General features: G+C 35.9%; 1 protein-coding gene across 3 annotated transcripts in view; it reads left to right on the plus strand.

Moving 5' to 3' along the window:
• The window catches only part of Lrrtm4 (leucine rich repeat transmembrane neuronal 4), a 734614-nt gene extending 714572 nt beyond the window's left edge, over positions 1–20042 (plus strand). For all 3 annotated transcript variants that reach the window (XM_040271212.2, XM_078028947.1, XM_021729160.3), the window contains one exon: positions 18766–20042. In XM_040271212.2, the coding sequence (XP_040127146.1) occupies positions 18766–18987 (222 nt within the window). In that variant the 3' untranslated portion in view covers positions 18988–20042. The remainder of the gene's footprint in view (positions 1–18765) is intronic.
• Positions 20043–21498: the final 1456 nt, after the last annotated feature.

Consider the following 21498-nt stretch of genomic DNA (forward strand, 5'->3'; position numbering starts at 1 on the left):
GCTTTGAATTTAAAAGCATAAGCTTCCAGTCCTAAGTCTTTCCATTTACAAGTATAGGAAATAATATTGGATACTGCTCTCAATATTCAAAAAATTGGAGATATTTTTCCTTGGAAAATAACTTGTATATCTTTAGAACTAGTATTTAAACTTCTTTAAGGAAGCCGTCAATTCTAGGTAGTTTTTTTACGTGTTACATATTTTGAGTTGACCTAATGAAAAGCCAATATTCACTCTAAAACAAAATCTTGTTTCATTTTTCCATCAATGCATCCATTTATCATAGTGTCATCCACACTCAGCTTTTGATATTAAGTATTTTAATAGATATTTATTGTGAAAAATGGTGTAAAGAAGTTACCATCTTTAGGACCGCTGCATGTGAAACAATAACAATACTTTACTCGTATGCCGCAATTCTTTAGGAAGGAGAAACTATTACTTCCCCAAATCAACATTTTATGTTTTCAAACCAAAGCCCTTACATAAATTATATCACTTTGCCTTCCTACTGCTCTATAATATGCACATCTATAATTAAAACCTTTTTTCCTCTGTATTGCCTAAGCATAGTCTTTATCAATCAATTGATTATATGTTATGAATTTCTGATGAAATCGGCTTATATTGTCATATCAAGTCACTGGCATTTGGAAAACTAATGTTTAAATGATTTTATGCCTAACATTTCATGACATCCCAAGAATAGGCTTAATTAATATTTCATGCATACTATTATAATGCATAATTTAATATTCTGTTCCTGATGGTTTGAGTGCTACTCTCAATGAAAAGAACTTAGGATATTTTAACATTTAGATCCCAGAAACAAACCTAACTCTTAGAAAAATGGGCAAAGGCAAAGAGAGGAAAGAGTAGAAGTTACGGATGCATGCAAGAATAATGCAGAAGGAGAAACAAAAAAATAAAAGGGAAGGACAGGAGGCAGGAAGAAGGTAAGGACAGAGAATCAAGGAAGGTGGAATGCCATCAAAATGGCCCAGATGCCACTCTGAAAATTTGCCATTGCTTCCCATTTGACTGGTTAACTGGAGTCAACTACAGCTTTCTTTGTCTTGAGATGTTGAGAGTGCCTGTTTGCCATAATGGCTAGGTATGAATGTCAAGAGCCACCTTCAGTCTGTGAATCTGTGCGGAACATGTCACTCCTGTGTTTTAATTTTACCATTTTTTTAAGTGGGAATCAGATTTGTAACCAAATCAAATGAGTTAATTTTCATCAAGGACTTATAAAGAAGGGAGGCTCAGAAACATCCTCAATAAATGTAAACACTTAAGACTAGTTGAAACGTTTGCCATTCCACCTCTAATTTAAACAATCTGAACATAATGTGAAATGTCAACTATTATATGTGGACCTAAATTCCACAGGAGCCAGAATCCCAGAAAGAAAGACTGTACCCTTAAGAATTTTAGCCAAGGAGAGTTTAATGATGGGAATTTTATAGAAATGAGAGCGAAATTAAGTGAAAATTTTCAAGGGTTGTTGAAGAATCTGGATAGAAACAGAAAGAGTTCTTTTCCCTCTCCTTTAGTAAGGCCGGAGGAGCAAAGTGAAGGTACCCTGTTGCTAGATGTAGAAGGAGCTACAGATACGAACACTACAGATTCACAGATTTCACAGATTCATCTAATAGGAGTTATTCTTTTTATGTCTTTATAATGTAGATATATAGAAGGAGGAGGAGAGAGAAAGAGGGAGGAAAGAGCGTACCCAGAAGATTGTTCAACAGTAGCATTTTTGACATCTTACACCTGATAATTCTGCATTAGGTGGGGATGTCCTGCACATTGCAGCATGTTTTATAGTATCTCTGGCCTCTACCAGCTAGATGCTAAAAAAAATCCTCATCTCTACAATCTAAAATGCCTCCCAACATTGCCAAAAGTTCCCCAGGAGGCCAAACTGCCTTATATTGGCAAACACTGCTGTAGTGGGAATCGGACCTTCCAGAACCATAGGAAGGCAATAAATATCTTGACCTCTGACTCCTGTCACTGATGAACAACATCTCTTATTTACTGACACTTAGCAAAGCCAGATAGCAAGGTGAAGGAGTCTAGGTAAGAAATGAGCTTCCTTGGGTAGAAGGCAAGGCAGCAAAGGGTAGGCAAAGGATTCAAGAAAGCAAAAAGAGGGTGAACAATTTGCAGTGCCAACACATGTATTAAGTTAGATTACCTGGACCCCTTTTCACTAGTCATGATCCTTTAGGGTGACAAAAAATAACAAGGAATACTATGGCTTGTAGGACCTTAAGAAAATGTATTAATTTCAGAGTTCCCAGCTGGACAATAAAGGCAACAATACTCATGTAGATCTAAATGTCTGCAGCTTGATTTTTCAATGTTCATTTAAAAAAATAGGCAGGCATAAAAAAGAAAATTTAAAAATCCAATCATGTATGACCCCTTACAGCTCTGACCTCATTTAAAAACTATAAAACAACATTGAGAAATGGAGGATAGGGGAAGATGTTTGTTTAGCCCACTATTTCACCACTGTGACTAAAAAACCCAACCAGAACAATTGTAGAGGAGGAAAAGTTTATTAGAGAGCTCATGGTTTCAGAGGCCTTAGTCCATAGAAGGTTGACTCCATTCCTTGGGACTCGATGTAAGGCAGAACATCATGGTGGAAGAGTGTGGCAAAGAGAAGCAGCTCACATGATGATCAAAGAAGCAGAGAGGATGGTCTCCACTTGCCATATACAAATATACACCCCTAAGCCATTCCCACCTCCTCCCGCCACACCCTACCATTTCAGTTGCCACTTGATTAATCCCTAGGGATTAATCAGGTTTAACTCTCACAACCCAATCATTTCTCCTCTGAATCTTCTTGCATTGTTCCACATGTGAGCTTTTTTGGGGACACCTCACATTTAAAACGTAATAATGTTCAAGAAAGAAGGAAATGGATTATCATTATTCTAAACACAAAGGAGTTTTTCCTATAGAAAGATCTCAGCATATTGTAACCAATATACTGATCCTTGGGGTCTTCCCTTTGGTCCTGAATGGATAAATCAACTAAATGCCACATATATCCCTACATTCCATTATAAAGGTACATGATTTTACTAATCCCTCTTTTAAGAAATTGTCTCTTGATACATACAGAACATTGTTAAATGCTTTCTTCCCAAATGCTTTATCAACTGCAATAACATTTCTTGCACCATTATGAAGTCATCCACATGTCTTTATGCAAAGCTGCAGCACACCATGGTGATGGTGCCCATATACATTTACTCATGCTACCATAACAAAATGCTGTAGGCTGGGTGACTTAACCAACAGAAACTAATTTTTGTTATTTGGGCAGCAGTCCAACATCAAGGTACAAGCAGAGTTTGTACTGTAACACTCACAAAATAGAGTGCTAACACAAACCCTTCCTTTATAGAATGAAGAGACTCACATTCTGAAGTCTCTGCTTTTTGGTGTGTAGACTGCCCCCATATTGCTGTTGCTCATATTACTTCTTCTTACTATTGTGGGGACAGAAAATAAGAGAGAGAGAGAGAGACAAAAACAGAAGGAAAGAGCTGTCTGGTGTCTCATCTGGTAAACAACACTACTATTATTGGATTAGTGCCCCAAATTTATGCTCTTGCTTAGTTGTAATTTCTTCAGTAGAGTCCTTATATCCAAGTATAACAACCCTTATGGTTCAGGTTTCAACATATGAATTTGGGGAAGATACAACATTCGGTAATAATGTTTTGGTCCTGACCACCCCAAATTATGTCCTTCTTGCACATAAAATGCATTTATTCTGTTCTCATAGTCTTTAAAATCTTAACTTATTCTTGCATCGACTGTGAAATCCAAAGTCTCATCCAAATACCACTAAAGTCATACAAGAGAGGAACTGGTTGTACGATTAATCCTAAGGCAAAATTCTTCTAGAACTCAGAAACTGAGAAATCCTGCAAGCTATGTGCTTCCATAATGCAATGGTGTGGCATGCATAGGATAATCATCCCCCTTCCCCAAAACAAAAGATAAACTAGAAGGAAGAAAAGGGTGATGGGTCTCAAGCAAGTCCAATGCCTAGCAAAGCATATTCCATGAGATCTTAAGGCTCAGTAATGATCCCCTTTGGTCGCATAACGCACCTTACAAGCATACTGGGTTGGCGTTCCCTTCTTGACCAACTGAAGTGCTGGCCTCCAGGGCTTCAGGCAACAGTTCCACACCCACCTACAGATCTATTAGGGTCTTTCCCCAAAGCTCCAGGAAGCAACATTGTGACATGTTGACCTCAAGTGGGAATGTGCCTTTCCCCTGGAGGATGTGGAGAGAGTCTCAGTTCTGATGATCCCTAAATCACCTCAGGCTCATTATTTCCTTTTCTTGAGAGAAAAGCATGTTTGCTACTGGATAGTTCTGTCGTTCCATCCTGTAGAATCCCAGGAGTCCAGCAGCCTGCCTTCTGTTCCATTTTCCCTCTCTCCCTTAGTTCAAATGTGTTCTGTTTCTGCTCATGCAAACCCACAATGTCTTTACCAAATGATTGTTCTGCTATGACTTCCTCATTTTTTTTAATAATAAGGACAGGTTGACAATCTTGTAAATGTTTAAGTTATGTTTCTTTCTGCTTAACAATTCCTTCTTCAATCCATCTCTCTTCTCTCACCTTTTGCAATAAGTGGTTAGGAGAAACCCAGGATGCATCCACAATATTTCGCGTTAAATCTTTTTACCAACTATAACCTGGTCCATCCAAGTTCTTTGTCACCTTGAACAAGGACCCTGCCATTTTCAAAAGCCTGCTCCTTATTTTCATCTAAGACTTCACCGGAATGACCTTTGAAATCCATATTTCTACCAACAATGTCTTCATAGCAACATAGGTTTTTTCTAGTATGTACCTCAAAACTTATCTAACCTCTGTCACCTGGTTCCAATGTTATGGCCACATTTTTATGTATTAGTTATAGCAGTGACTCACATCACAGTATGAAAATCTATGTCGTTTTGGGTTGCCATAACAAATCTGAACAAGCTTGGCGGCTTAAACAACAGAAATGTATTTATTTATTTATCTTATAATTATGGAGGCCAGAAGTCCACGACTAAGGTAATATCAAGGCTGATTAAATTTGAGGACTCTTCCCTACACCATATTTCTATGTATTCATGATTTCTTTTTGCAAGGACAAAGAGAGAGAGGGAGAGACAAACAGAGAGGATAAAAGCCCTCTGTTGCTTCTTATAAGGACACTACTCCCAACAGATCAGGAGACATTTTTATGACAACATTTAACCTTAATTACTTCCTTAGAAGCTCCATAATCTCATATAGTTACACTCAGGTTTTGATTTTCAATATATAAATTTTGAGAGAATGCAACATTCCATCCATAATAGTGCTCTACCATAAAAATGCCACTTACTAGATAGATCAAGGGTATGAGCTCTGATCTTCAGAAAAAAAAGGGGGCAGAGGGAAGAACAGACTCTTTGGCAAGTGTATGCAGTGTTTTACACCCAGTGTGTCACAAATCTTTTATGAACCATTTCATTAACTTCTGATCTATCCAGTCCTCTAACAGACAACAGAAAATAAGGGGATGCCTTTTCAGTATCTCTTTTAATCTTCTCAGTTTCTCCAGTTCCTGATTGCATATCTGTTCTATCAGATTATATAACCTCTCTACCGGTCAAGGAAAGAGTTGAGAAATACCATTATCTACATACATTGGTAGCTTGATGATATTTAGTTAAATTTATATTTAACTGAATATAAATTTCTTATTTTACTCAATGAAATGAATTATGTTCTTATACTCCATAATGCATGATCCTTATCGAAGGATCCTCTGCTAGTTGATCTGAATCATTGCGGTCTAGTTGCATATTTAGTTAAAAATATCATGAGTCATTTCCATGTTTTTAGTACCCTAAGTACAAATCAGGCAAATAGCCATTTGGAAGGCACAGAAAATTAAATCCATCCAAGATATTGTGGATTCTTTTTTTTTTTTATCAATATCCCATTGCTAATCTTGGTCTCAAGAGGTGTTCTTTTGAGAATTTAAGCTCATGAGAAATAATAAACTTATTTATAATCACTTAATGAAATTACTTAAATAACCTAAATAAAAGTATTTATAACTTTTTATTATAAATAACGCTATTTCTGTAATAAACCAGCAAACCACAATTCGGTTGACAGCGTAAAAAACTAGTTGTTCCATTGAGCACTCTTAATAATATACATTAAACCTTCTTGCTGGAAAACAATGGCACATCTGTGTTAAAATACAATTCAGAAATAAGAGCTGCCAAATCAAAAGAGCAATGGGAAGAGAGTAATTTAGGCAAGGTACACTGACTAGGGTTAAATGGCCACAAGTCAGGGTCTAGGAGAAACATGAAGAACTAGAACATGACAGATGACAAGTGGCCTGCTTCCACGGTCAAAAGTACAAGGTACCCCAGTCATAACAAACAGCTGAGGAAGCTATACATGTTCATTGATGTGGTTTTGGATAAAGAGTATTTAATGATGAAACTAGAATTTAAGAGGTCAGGGAGGGATATGGGGTGGAAATGAGGAAAGGAGAAAGAAGACTATAGAAACAGTGTGGAGAGGTATAGATGTCCAGAAAAGGTTGTATTTTGGCCAAGAAACACAATGAAATGTAGCATGGTAGAATTTTCCACTCCTCTGGAGTATGATCAACCAAAGTAGCTATTCAATTTAGCTTCATTCTGAAATAAGGGTTATAGGAGTTTGAAAAAGTCAGCTCTGTAGTGGTGTGAACTATAAGCAGGTGAACACGGTGGTGTTCTGGAGCACAGTGGTGAGAGACAAGTAAATAAACCCTGTGAACTTGGAGGTAGCAGTTGGAATTAAGAGAGGTGTAGAGGATGGAAAAATCAACACCTTCAAGCTGTTCTCTGTAGTATTGCACATACAGATAATTCCTTCCTATTATTTATTACTACAGATGGCTCATTTCATCAATTATGTGTTGACTCTTATTATTTCCAGTGTCAGAGGACATCCTTTTATAGCCCCCTATGTGTACGAGCATCAGGTTGTTTGAAAGCAAAGATGAATTTAATGATCCTTCCCTAAGTTTCTCCTTGTCATGATTGCTTACTTGCTAACACATTGGGGTTTTAATTCTTTTTTCTTTTCTTTTAAATTTATCGCTTGATGGAAATAATTGGAAGGTTTGAATATTTTTCAACAGTGGGAGTCATTATTAGCTTTTAAGTAGATAAAAATATCTTTTCTTCCCCATAGTGCAAAGTGGAATGGGCTATTACTACCATCCCAGTAAATTAAATTACTTTAAAAAAAATAAAAGGAGTGGATTGTGAAAATGTTTAGCCAAAGGAGTTCTCCAGCTGACTGAACATTTATGGGCACTTCGCTACCAAGGCAAGGTAAATTCACCTACAAGCAGCTATTTAGAAAACAAGTGTATAATGATAGTTGTTCAATTTGCCCAACTGAATTAGCCCAAACTTGAGGGGAAAAAAAAAGTAGAAACTATGTATGTGTATCTCCAAATTGATGATAACTAAAAAGATGGCAGTATAATCACTGACAAGAATATGAATGGGACCAAGTGAATAAGCTCAAATTGGTGAGACAGAATAAAATCAGTAGTAACGAACTGAACTTATGAAAAAGGAAAGTTTAATTGGGAAATCAAAAACACACACATGCACACCATGTTTGTTGGCTTCTGATTAGAAAGTAGTCTGCTTTGTTTTAAGTCAAGCAGTCTCCTGGCAGGAATAGGGAATTAGGTAAATCATAGCTGGTGCTCCCTGCTGGGCTTACATCTTTAAGCCACAGCAACCTAAATTTAACAATAAGCACTGCTGTCAACCTTGAATGCACATTTGAATCACCAGGGATGCTGTTTATTTAAAATAGAGTGGCCTGGGCCATACCCAAGAAATTCTTATTTAATTGATGTGAGATAGGGACTAGAAGAAAAAAGGAGTTTTAAAATCACTACAGATGTCTCAAAGTTGCATCCAGGCTGATCACACCACTGCTTTAAGGGCAGTCTACATGGCTGAAAAGGTTTCAAATGGCAAATGAAAGGAAGGTGAAGCATTGCATTTCTCCCTGTTTCTGAAATTAGGGGTGGCAGGCAAGAGTTGATTGTTTTGACTTTTAGAAGCAGCAGAGACAGCAGCTGTAGCAGTGTCCTGCCCTTCCACCCTGGGGTCAGGGTCGGTCTCTACTGCTCATTATAACGTAGGAAGGATTCCTTTGCAAGAAGCTAAGGCCATTTTGGGTTGAGAGTTGAGGATGATGTCTGAAAAGATCAAGGGTGTGGAATCTATTTTGTACCAGGGCAACTTGTGGATGAATTGGGCAGAGTGCTAAAACTTGTCAAAGAGTGACTTCACGGTATACACCATGGCACATAGACAGCTGTGCCTCGATGGCTGACCCAGAAGTACTGCCTGTGTACAGCTCTGTGTTTTGCAGGCTTTCTGCTAATGGTTTTGTAGACATCTATTGTTTGGGTTAGAAACAATCTGGTAATCATCCCGCCTCTTTCTTTCCTTCCACATAGGTTTTCAAATTCTTCCAGTGTGGCATTTTATAGTGTAAAATTCTGCTCACATTTGTCTTCTATATCAGGTTATAGGTTTTTTTTTTTTTTTAAAAAAAAAAAAAAACCCTTAAGGTCATGGATAGCTTTAGTAATTCTAATGTCTTTAGCTCTCCTAACAATGCGGTGCCTGTAAGCATTTGTAGATTAAGTATGTCTGAGTGTGATCCTAGACCTCCTGTTTCAATTCATAGCTGAGAATGGGTGGGAGACAGTAGAAAGAAAAAAAGAAGAGAGAGCAGCTTACTGTTTTTGAGGTATTATCTCTTTGAAATAAAACACAATTCCCCACCAAATGCCTCTCATAAATTTATACATTCTTTTAACTCACATTTATTGAAGAGTTTTAGGCAGACAACAGCAGACAAGTCAGAAACTGACATCATGGGGCTTACTCAGAGAACGGGGACAGAGAGTAAAGGAGCAAAGACACACATCGTCAAGAATATTCGACATTTTGATAAATGCTGAGCAGAAAATAAACAGGGAATTGAAACAAGCAATGGCTTACATATGTAAATGGGGGTGGGATGGCATTTTAGACAAGGTGGTTAGAGAGGGCCTCTCTGAAACATGAGATTTAAGTTGAGACTCAAAAGATTAGCATAAGCCCACTGAAAGGAAAAAAAAAAGGCTATTCCATGCAAAGAGAATGGTAAGTACAAAGACCCACCAGGCACAGGAATAGTTTAGTGAGATTGAGAAATAGGAAGAAGGCTTATTTTTAACTTTTCCATGAGAAAAAGTGTGGGTGGGAGGAATCAGTTTATGATTAGATGACCCCTGAACCTAACCACTTTTACAAAATCACTAAAGTTCTCTTGGGTCCTGTGTTAGAAGCCATCATATACTCAAGGGCAGGTTCATTGGTTTAAGAGTGTCCTGTAAGATCTTTGCTAAAAGGTCACTGGGCTTTTATCCTGTCAGAGTACATCTGATCAAAATGCCCTGGATGGTGACCTCAGACTTCCACCTGGAGGTTCAAGTCTGACTTCCAAGTACCAAGGTTGCATGAGTCTCACTCTTTGTCTGGAAGCCACTGAGAGCTTTATTCTACAGAAGAATTAGACCTTCGGTGTAAATCTGCAATGCTGGGAGTGCTTTTCTCTCTCTGTTTTGCTGATATGGATTCGGTGGTCTAAAACACAGGGAAGTGTAATCCTGTTCATCTCACTCTGTCACTTCTTAATAAGCTCCAATGTTGATAGTACTTAATCTTAGGTTTTATATATATATAAAACCTAACACAGTGCCTAGATCACAGATAAATGGACTGTGAATTAAATGGTCAATGTTTTTATAAATGGTTAAAAAAAATGAAAGAAAAAGATTAATATTTTAACACATAAGAATCCAATGAAATTTCAAGTTCAGTGTACATAAAGTTTTATTGAAACAGTCATGCTAATCCATTCACATTTTGCTTACGTTTACTTTCATAGCATAAAAGCAGAATTAAGTTGCAGAGTTCCGTAGTTACAATAGATATTGTATGGGTCACAAGCCTAAAACACTTACTGCTGGCTCTTTATAAAAAAAGATTTGCCAAGCCCTGTGATAAATATGTGTCATGTGAATGAATGAATGAACACATAAATACATGAACTATGATGGCAAATTCACTTTGATATAATTACTCCTTAATAGTATAGACACCATGGCAGAGATCCAGGCATTGACCTAGACCTTTAGATATTTCATATGAAGTATGAAACCAGTATTATTTATGAATCACTCTCTTATGCTTTTCTAATATATATTCAATCAGAAAAAAATTTAATTGCATTTTCTTAATGGGTATCTTCTATTTTTATAATTAAACATACATCTCAAGATTTTTTTTTTTCATTAGAAACATCCAGTCTCCCAAGGAGTTCAATTTAAATGGTATTAGAATCAGGGTAGTAATTTCATCCTATCAATTATATGTAAAACCTTCTGGGCCTTTCCTCCTTCTGTGTCTATTAGTTGGTTCTAAAGTTCTACCTTGGGTTATGCAATACTGTTTTACAAAGGTACATGCCTGAAAGAAACTCAATCACCTCCCTTTCATGAGAATCACACTTCAATTTTGTATTTGTTAAATAATTTCTAACTTTAAATGTATGCCCACTGCATTGTTAGATTAAATATATTAGGAGAGTCACAAACTGAATATGTCTTCCAAGGGAAAATGCATCAGTTACATTCTGGTTAATCAAGAGCCACATTTTTTTATAAAACCCATTTATGGCAGATAAATTGTTTAACATAAATCCAAATAGAATACTATGCAAACTCATATGGAAGACAGAATAGGCTGCTCTGCACATTGAAGAAAGTGAGAGAGGGCTTGGGTGAAAATTGTCTCCAGTGTTGACAATACTTCCTTGGTGCAGATATTCCTGCTTTCATTTCCTTTCCCAAACTGCTAGAAGGGATGAAAACAAAACCATCTTACATTGAGTCAATTGCATATGCTGATAATTTTCTTTTGTTTGTTTGCTTTTGTATGTATTTAATTTTCCAAGAAGGAATCTAGACCCACACAAGGATCACCATCTTAGGAAAAACTTTGTCTTTTGTGCATCATCGTATATTACTGAAACTTCCACATTGGTTTTTCCATAGAGGAGAAAAATAATGTAATTTGAAATTTCATCATCTCTATTTTTATTTAAATACTTTGTAAGCAAATCAATGTAGATATGTTTAGATAGGACGTTTGCTTCCAATACACTGTTGGGGAAGACCTTCCTCTTCCTAATTTAGAGGCCAGAATTATATTAGGAAATCCTTTAGAAATTAATACCAGTTAATTAATCCAGCTCATTAGCCCAAAACCTCACTGAATGTTGAGAGGGCTGCTAATGTAATAAGCTTCCCAGTTAATGGAGTCAAAGCTAACTTCAAAGAACAGCTAGTACCTCATTCATTAACTTAATCAACTCTCTCGACACCTCATAGACAACAGATCCTAGTAGGAGAGCAATAAAGATGCAAGTGGATGTTCTGTTCTGATATCCCACTACTGTCTTGAAAGCTAAAATTTGGTCAGCCATGAGTGCACAAATAGTACACATTTCCACCCTTGAATAAAAACAGAACAAGAAAAACAAATTCTATACAGCAACTTTCGTCAGAACTAAAGTTGAAAATGGCCTGAATACGTCCAGGCAATATAAAAAGCCAAATCTATTGTATTTAGCATTGTATATTTCACATGCTAGAGCTACCATACACATTTTAGCCCCTGAACAAACTAGAAGTGAATAAGTTATCAATTTGACCTTTATCTGTTTTGTTTTTCTTTGAAGATGTTTTTTAGAACAAGGGTCAATAAATGTAATAAATTATTTAAAATCTTTATGATAGATTTTTTTCATATTTATTATTTCATCTTCAAAAGAAATGGGGAAAGGATAAGACTCTTTAAGTGCTTTCATTTGATAAATAAGTGAATACCCATAAGTATCCAAGAAATATTTTAGATGACAAACTTCAATAATAATGTGTTTCACATAACTTCTATTTTTCATTTATTCTTAGTAAATTTTGCTATTTGCTATAATCTCTTGGATTTATCATCTCCTGGATTCTTGAATCTTTTTTATTTCTGGGATTTTTTTTCTATTTTAGCTACTTCTTATTGAGGCAGGTCTTTGTGTGCATCAAGTATTAAGATATCAGATATCAGAAATGGCATTTTTTAAAAAGAGGTTTCATTTGATTAATTAACCCATCAGCTTTGGCATGGGTGGAGAGAAAATGAAGAGCTATTGGTGAAGAAAAGAAATTGGTGAACATCAAGAAATAAAATGGAAGAGTCTTTCACATTGGCACATGCCTGTAATCCCAGCAGCTGAGGAGGAGGAGGCAGAATTGTGAGTTCAAAGCCAGCCTCAGCAACTTAGGGAGACCTTAAGCAACAAAAAATAAAAATGACTGGGATTTTGACTCAGTGGTAAAGTACACCTGGGCTCAAAAATAGATAGATAGATAGATAGATAGATAGATAGATAGATAGATAGATAGAAGAAAATGGCAGATACAGAAATTTTGTAAATGGAAGTCTAATCTTCTGGTCTGGGCTTTCTCCTTCCCTAGTGTTCTGCAGTGTGAGTTATGGGAGTGAGATGTAGGCTCCTCTTCTTCCTGTACCTCTAATGCTCTCCCTGATTTTACTCATGGCCGGGAAAGTATTCAGTCCATTCTTTTCTTTCCTCTCCAGCACCAAAAACATCACATGGTTGAGGGATTCATACTTAGGGAAAATAACTTTCAGCAACCCAAAACAGCTTTTCCTACAGCCTCACTGAATTATATGATAGCATTTTTTTTAAAGCACTATCCTCTCTACCTTGTAGAGGTTTCTTGGAGTTCTGACTTAGGAATGGCAGAAAGCAAAAACTAAAAATGAGAAACATCCTTTATGTAGAATAGCCTTTGTTTGTTGAATGGTAAGTTAGAGAGTTAGTACTCAAAGGTCAGGGCTCAAATTTCCATCCAGACATAGAAGAACAATTATTAACTTTTGAGTTCAAAATACTTTTTTCAAAGTAGTGTCACAAAAATAAGCCTTCTAACAAATATTGTATATGACATGCCATGCTCTTTGGGAAGTTTGACTTTTAATTGAACAGAATTTAATGCTTAGATTATTGATGTTTTCTAATTGAAAAGTAAGCCTGCATTTTTCAAATAAACAAGAATGTTACATGGTAAATGGGATCAGATAATGTAGTATGATAAATTGATTTGGTATTCATCACTTATCTTGGTTGGAATACACAAAACTCGGGAGCTGTGACAGTCTTGAGTTCAGTCAGGTGTAGGAAGTTATTTGGCACTCAGGGTATGAAGCTATCATGCATGTTTGATGGAAGAAATTTCGTGACATCTGTGTTCCTGAGACTCAGTGGTGCCTTTGTTCATCCTTCAAATTAGCTATTAAATCCTTTCTTGTATTTTATGAGCCAATTAAGCATCACTTTCATTCAACTGACTTAAATGAGTTGAGATTCTATCAGTTTTAATCAAAATTCCTGAAAAAAATAATAACTACCCAAACTTGTTTACATGTACTTCTTCCTTTTCCAATCTTGTCACATACTAATAGAGTGAGTAGAATAAAGTTGAAGTTATACACTCATTTAGCTATTGCCCTTCATTTTTAATCAATTTTACTTCCAATAAACCAAGTGTCCATCTTCATTAAGCAATTCAACTATATTGAATTTTTCATCTGGATTTATATGATGGTACTTTTTAAATGGTCTGAATACTCAGACACTATCCTTTAATTCTGGAAATTAGAGAACAAATGTCATTTAGGAAATTGAAAATCAACCTTTTATGACTTCAATTGAAGGAGCTCATACTGAAATGTGAACAATGTTCATGAAAAGTTAATAAATAAGACTAATGATAGTCCACGGTAATTTAAGAATGATCAGACTCTTAAACTACTTATAACTACTTATAACTCTTAAACTACTTACATCTTTGAGAAAAGAGGTTAACAATATTGGAATTTCATGCTCATAACAAAATTGAACTTCAAAAGACTTTGATCAAATATATAAAGAATCCGTTTCATATTTCTCTCACATTTACTCTACACATTCATTTCTCATTTTAAATATAATTATCACAGATGTAAAATTATGAGATGGAAGTCAATTTGCAGATTTTGAAGCTCTACATGAGTAAAATTTCATTGTTCCTCCCAGATTCAAAAATAGTCTCCCCCCCCCCCCGACTTCTCTCTTTAAATCATGAGCACTGCAAGACCCTGCAATTGAGAGGAATGTGTCAGGTTTTTACTCTCTTCAGTGCGTTGGAAGAAAACATATCCTGGCAAAGGGTAAATGATGCTTTCAGAAAACCAGAACACACGCCAAGGTTTCCAGCTCCTTAGTGCACCAAGTAGGATTGAAAGCCTTTGGTTAATGAGCCACTCTCTGACCCTCGTGGCCTGCATTTCTCTGAATGGAAACTATAAGACAAAAGACAGGGCACATTTCCAGAAAAGATGCTGTCAGTATCAAATAAAAAAAAGCATAAGAATATGTCCTTTCACTGTATTCCTTTTCTTAAGAATCAGGGAGGCCTTTCAGGGTTATCTGAAATTTATTATCGACATAAATGAGGTGTCATTATTATCCCCATTTTCAGAGGATTCACATGAAATTCAAAAGAATTAAAGTGACTTATAATTAGTCATAATGACGGTCCATCCGCCTTGCAACTTACCTCTGATTTAGTTATAAAATATGCCTCTACAGATGTTTAAATGTGGTTCACATTAGAGTGCTCATATCCTTCAGAGAAGTGAATGGCAAAATTTCAATATAATAAAATATATTCTCCTAATATGATTTCTAAAATTCTGTGTACCACGCCCATTGTCTGTAAGTAAAGCATAGCTTCCAAAGCAGCCAATGTGTAGTCAAGCATGGGATCGAGGACGTCTTTAAATAGGGGTGTTCTGCTGAGCTACCCGGTAAAGCCCATCAGAGAGCTGACGGAGCACTGGGACCCTTTGGAAAAGCTCTGAGAACACATTTACAAAAATACCAGAACTGCATTCAGGGAAGCTTAAAGGATACTTTATTTTGACTACTGGAAAGGAAACAATGATACACATAGGGACTCAGGTGGTTAATGTACTGTACATTATTACTATAAAGTACAAGACCTCAGTCTCTTAGCTGCTCAGAAACCACAAATTCCTTTGATTACAAATGTCCTACAGAATAGACTTTAAGAGTAAATGAACAAACATTGTACTATCTTTTCAAACCTTGCCAATTCACTTGGCTTTTGAACTTTTGCCATTGGTCAGTTTTGCAGAAGGCAACTTTACAATGGTTTCTGGTCTTGCAAGAGGCTCTAAGCCTGTCTAAAATACAATAAGAAAAATGAAACGAATCCTTGTATATTGCAAAAACAACAAAACAAACCTGTCCAACCCCAAAACTTTGTAATTAATGCAGGTTCCTTGACATCTGAGTCAACTTAATTTGAAGACAAATAGGATTTCTCAGCTATGAAAGTGTTAATTCTTATTTGAAATTCAATGCTGTTTACCTATGAGCTACTGATGCACAGAAGGGTCTAGAAGACTCTTAATTCCTGTCATATTAACTAACACATGTTTGCGGATTCAAGTATGTGCTCTTGCAATGACTGGAGAAAGGGCGTTTGTGGTGCTATAAGACATTGAAAGAGGCACAAGTCGGAAGTAATATTAATTTTAATGTATTTTTTGTTTTGGTAAGTTGGCTAATTTGGAGAAAACCAGTCATTCCTTCAAATGAAATTGTGTGGAATAAATGTTTATACCTGGTAAGTATTTGTGTAGTTTGGAAATAATGTGTTGAATTCTTAGAATGTTTTCAAGCTATACCTATCTACCTATTAATGACAAAAAGTAAGAATGGACCATTTTACTCTTAGGTAGGTCTTCTCCAAATTATTTATCCTATCTAGAATGCCAGAACAAAGTATCTGCTTCCGTTGATGTGCTTTGTCAGAGTTGTGGTGACCTATGATACCAATCGCAATCTCTCTTCCTATCTGACACACTGCAAAATCCTATGAGATTTCCCAAGACAGAGCTTGTTGGCAAACAGTTCATGTCTGAATCTGTACAGATATATAGAGGTCTAAATAAATAAGAAATAATATCAAACCCGCAGATTTGTGGTGAGGTAGTTTAGACATAACTTTGTATTTACTGTCAAGTAATTTGGACCTGTTGCCTTAAAATCTGTTCTTTGATCTATCAGCACCAAAATAAATGTCTAATGTCTACAACATCTCTACATCAGTCACAATTAACCTAGTATGTAATGTTTCCAAACCTTTTTTTTTTTGGAGACTGGATTTGTATATTCAAGGTTATATCAACAATTTGGTGAGAAATTCTGTTATTATTTCTGATTCATCACTATTTATTAAATCTTGCTGAAAATAATGTCTGCTTTCCTTAGAAGTCAATGTACCTCATTACAAAAGTGCTCTCCCTGTGTGTATGTATACATAGAGAGTATGTTTATATTATAAATATATAAATCAAAAGTATATATATATATGTATATATATATATATATACATATATATATAAATTTAATTTCCCACCTCATCATGAAAAATACTGAATCATATGCATTTAGAAAGAATATTAAGAGCAGCATGGCAATTTTTTCTGAACTATTGCAAAGACTTAAACTGTAATCTGAATATGTGATTTGATCAAGTATTTTTCAGAAACATTTTTAACTGTGACCTCCAGATTTTAAAAATTCACAATGTGACCAGTACATACACAAATATGTGTGCATGTCACTTTGAAGCAAAACTCTAATGGAACAATATACCCTGAACTTTATTTTGATACTCTCTGTTCTAGTTAGAGAACGTAGTCCAGTTAGGAGACAACGTATCAGTTATTCTAACAAACAAGGCTAATTAAGAATTGCTAATATGATATAGAATTATTAATTAATGAAAAGACTAGAATAGTGCCAAGGTATCACAGACACAAGTTCAGGACGTAGCCACCACTCCTTCCTCATGTAGGGTTGACGGCACAAAAGGAAGATGTTGAAATCACTAAACCTAAAAGTTTGGAGAAAGGGCTTTGAGGAGATGACCCTTATATTTCTCTAGTGTTGGTATCTGGTGTGTGTGATGGGGCAGGGGCTGGAGGGGTGTAAGTTAAGTTTTAACAAGTGTTTCTATGTTGCAAATATTGGAAAGACTGAAACCAGGTATCACCTGCTACTATAGGAATGAAATGAAACAGGCAAAATGAAGTAGTATTGTTGGAGTGAATCCCTGAAGGAGACAAAGATAGACAGCCTACACTGAGAACAGTTACTCTCCTTCTTCTAAGCCTTCCCATGCTTAAAACAGGTAAAAGAAATGCAGTCTATAAAGATCCAACTCCGGGATCATAAAGCGTACAACAAAAGTGGAGCTGAAGCTGAGAGACAGAGGTTTAAAAACTGCCACAACTTCTAACTTCACAGAGCCGTGATGCAATCATACTCTACCATCTTTGGATCCCTAATCAACAGTGTCAAATTGGATCTAACAGGTTATGGGAACTGTTCTAGAAAGAGATCAAGAATTGAGCAATCATCAATTTTCTTTTTCTAACACTGGAATGCACTTTTTTTAAATCAAAAATTTATGGTTTAATAAAAAGCTGCAGAGCAAATCAAAAGTACTCTAATATGTTCAGGTTTTCCTGTTAAAGGAGTTTCTGTAGACCATTTATTATACCATCAGTAGACACACATTTAGCATCTTAGCTTGAACACAAATAATAACATCACATGTTATGAACACAAAGATATGTCTTTTCCCATGATCCCAGAGTTCTTTGGAATAATATTTTTAAGTAATGAACTGTTAGAAATGATTTGTGAGAGGGCTGGGGATATGGCTCAAGTGGTAACATGCTCACCTGGCATGCGCAGGCGCTGGGTTCGATCCTCAGCACCATATAAAAGCTCTCTCTCTCTCTCTCTCTCTCTCTCTCTCTCTCTCTCTCTAAGAAAAAAAAGGAAAAAAAAGAAATGATTTGTGAGATTATTGTTAAAATTAAAAAAAATTATATGTGCCCATTATAGAGATTTGAAATACTTGAAATGAAAAGTACAAATGAAAATAAAATGTTTGTAACATATATGTAAAATATACACGATTATATTTTTATTTACAGAAAATGAATCAAACATTCTCTTGCACATTTTAATTTTTCTGCACTTAATATGTCTTACCGTATTGCAACACAACCCATATTTGTAATGTCTGCTTTTCTGCATTTGAATGCATGGATGTACATAATGTTTTCAATTTCTCTGTTGGAGGAATTTCTCTGTTGGAGTTTCTGACTTTCTGTAATGGGGATATGGCAATGGCTACCATGATAGATGATAGTGCATTGTAGATTCTTTGTCTATGATTTTAAGTGCAAAGCATATATAAATTATCCTGGAAGAATTTTTTTTCCTTAATAACTAGTGTTTATTAGTCATTCGATCCGTATTCGATATGTCTTGAAACAGCATGGGGAACAAAAATATCATCTGCTTACCTTTCTGAAACATTTCTGTTATCAACTCGTCTTTCCGTCTCTCACATGCAGATTCCACACCACGTGAAGCCCTTGCCCTACTATAGTTACGACCAGCCGGTGATCGGGTACTGCCAGGCTCACCAGCCACTGCACGTCAACCAGGGCTATGAGACAGTGTCTCCAGAGCAGGAGGAGAGCCCCAGCCTGGAGCTCGGTCGAGACCACAGCTTCATCGCCACCATCGCCAGGTCGGCTGCACCTGCCATTTACCTGGAGAGAATAACAAACTAGTGCAGAAGCCAACTCCTCACTGGGGGACCTCGCCGTGGATAGGGAGGGCTTTCATCCTAAAGGAGATATGGGTGTCCCAACCCAAGCAATCAAGCAAGCTCATCGTTCCTGTTAAACAAACAAACAAAAAAACATAAATGGCATAGAGAAAAGAAAAACCAAAACTGCTTACAGAGGGCAGCGGATGCACCTTCAGCATAACCGGGAGAACTACCAAACTTTCTTTGCTTTAAAACATAAAACAAACAAAAATGCTCCCGGATGACACTATGTAAATAGTCCAGAGTGTCAAGTTCTTATAAAAATAGATTTCACCCTAGCTATCTATAGGTTTGTTTGTATATTTGATTTTTCTACACTGCATGGTTCCTGGGCTGGAGAACCACAGGGGGCAGGTAAACAGGGGTGGGTGGGAACTTGGGGAGACAAAACGGTTTTCCTTGTTAGTTGTGTGTAACACTCACAGACTTTATTTCAATTGCTTTCATTTTATTTTCCCTTTAAAAATACTATGTTCTTGTTTGGTTGGTTTAATTTTTCTTTCTTTTTTTTTTTTCTTGATCAAGTGATTCTGTTTTTTTTTTTTTTTACTCTAAACATGGGCATTAAAGCTTATGTTGTACCAAAAGAAACTTTGCTTTACCATAGACCACAAATAAAGTTGGCCACAAAGTTTGATAAAACTACTGGAATGAAAATTCAATAAATCTAACTGAATGTTCCTTCAAGACAACATTGTACACAATATTAGGAGTTTTGGGTTTTTTTTCCCCATTGGCAGCCCTCACTGTAGACAGTCCGAAAGAGAGACCTGTGAAGACCTCGGAGTGGGAAGACCAACAGAATTATTCTCACAGGGACCAAGGGTAGACGACAACAATGGCCATGTGGTCCATGAGTGAAACTGCCAACCTGACCAATTTCTAAACACAACATGATGTGTAACATTGCTTTTTAAATTGATGATCAATTAGCTTTTGTGTAGTTTTTATCAATAAAAGAAAAACATGTTGAAAAATAAACATATTATTTTGTGGTTGGTATACCACACTTCACATTAATGTTGAGTGCTTTATATTTGTGTTATGTTTCTAGTGTATATCAGGGCAATTCAATAAGAATCAGTAGGTATCTACTAAGTGCCTTCTGTATGTTTTATGGCTAGACAAGGAGGCCAGAAAAGGTATAAAAAAGAAATGAGATATGGCTCATGAGCTAACATATTTCACAATTCTTTTTATAGACATGTGGCCTTCCTTAATAAAAGCACATAACGTGAGAAAAGTAGTTAAGTATCCTCGTAAGTTCTAAGTCATATGATCTTACAGGAGAGGAAGATCTGTGTAAAAATTTATCACTAACTAAAAACAAAAATGCTCATTCATATTTCTTTAACAAAGGAAATAATTCTCATAACAGTTGAGCCATTTTCTCTTCACTTCCTCAGCATTGTGATACTATGTTTCACATTTCCCAGACTCACTATGGACATTCTTTTGATGTACTCACTGGTTTGATTGACCTACTTTCATTTTTAAAACAAAACGTAACTATGAAATGTATGTCATAATTTATTAGAGCAAGTTTTACATTCTAAAGTGTGCTAACACATTGTGGTACTACTGGATGTTGCAAGAACCAAGTTAATAGCTGCTATTCATTTAATTCCAAATTATATGGAAATAATAGCCAAAGAGGTTTCTAATACCCTCATATCAAAGTAAACCAGCATAGGGTACTGAGCATGACTTTTATTCTCAAACTGTTCTCACTTGCTACCATTCACAATTAGACTTGAAGTTAAATTCTGTCTTAACTGAGAAAAACATCACGTCATACTGAAGGAAAAGTTCAATCAAGAGAAGCCCGCTCATCCCACACACAATAGTAGATATGGCCATTGCTATCAAATTCTGGACTTTCCAGTTAATATTTATAATCTGGGTTACACCTATTTTCTCAACCATGCAAGTAAAGTATGTTGACTATGAATTTAAAAGTTAAAGATAATTCTTTGGCATTTTTATTTTCCTTTAAGGATTTGTTCAATGGATTTGAAGTGGCTTTTCAAACTACAAGGAATTTTTTTAACTCCCCCACTTCTTAATGTGTGCAGTATTATGCATATATGTCATGCCTACCAGATTTGATTTATTGGAGATCACACCTGAAGAATCTTGATCAAATTTGACTTAATTGGGCTCCAATTTATTTCTGTTTCTTACAACTTAAAACAGTGCTATAGAGATCCTCCATGCTATTTAAAACTGCCATCTTTGGCCAGGAGTTGCCTCAAGTCAAACATAAAAGTGAAGTGAACTACTAGCAAAACATATAGCATTGCGAAAATTGTACCCTCTGAACATGAAAACTTTCAAAAACCTTATTTAAAATAATTTTCATATGTCAGAATAAGTTTACACAGAGCTTTGGGAATCTACTGATAATTAAAACCAAAATATATAAAAAAAATATTCGAATGGCGATTTTACCTGAGTTAGCTTAAGCTAA

Source organism: Ictidomys tridecemlineatus, chromosome 12 (genome assembly GCF_052094955.1).
Source record: "Ictidomys tridecemlineatus isolate mIctTri1 chromosome 12, mIctTri1.hap1, whole genome shotgun sequence".
Classification (NCBI taxonomy): domain Eukaryota; kingdom Metazoa; phylum Chordata; class Mammalia; order Rodentia; family Sciuridae; genus Ictidomys; species Ictidomys tridecemlineatus.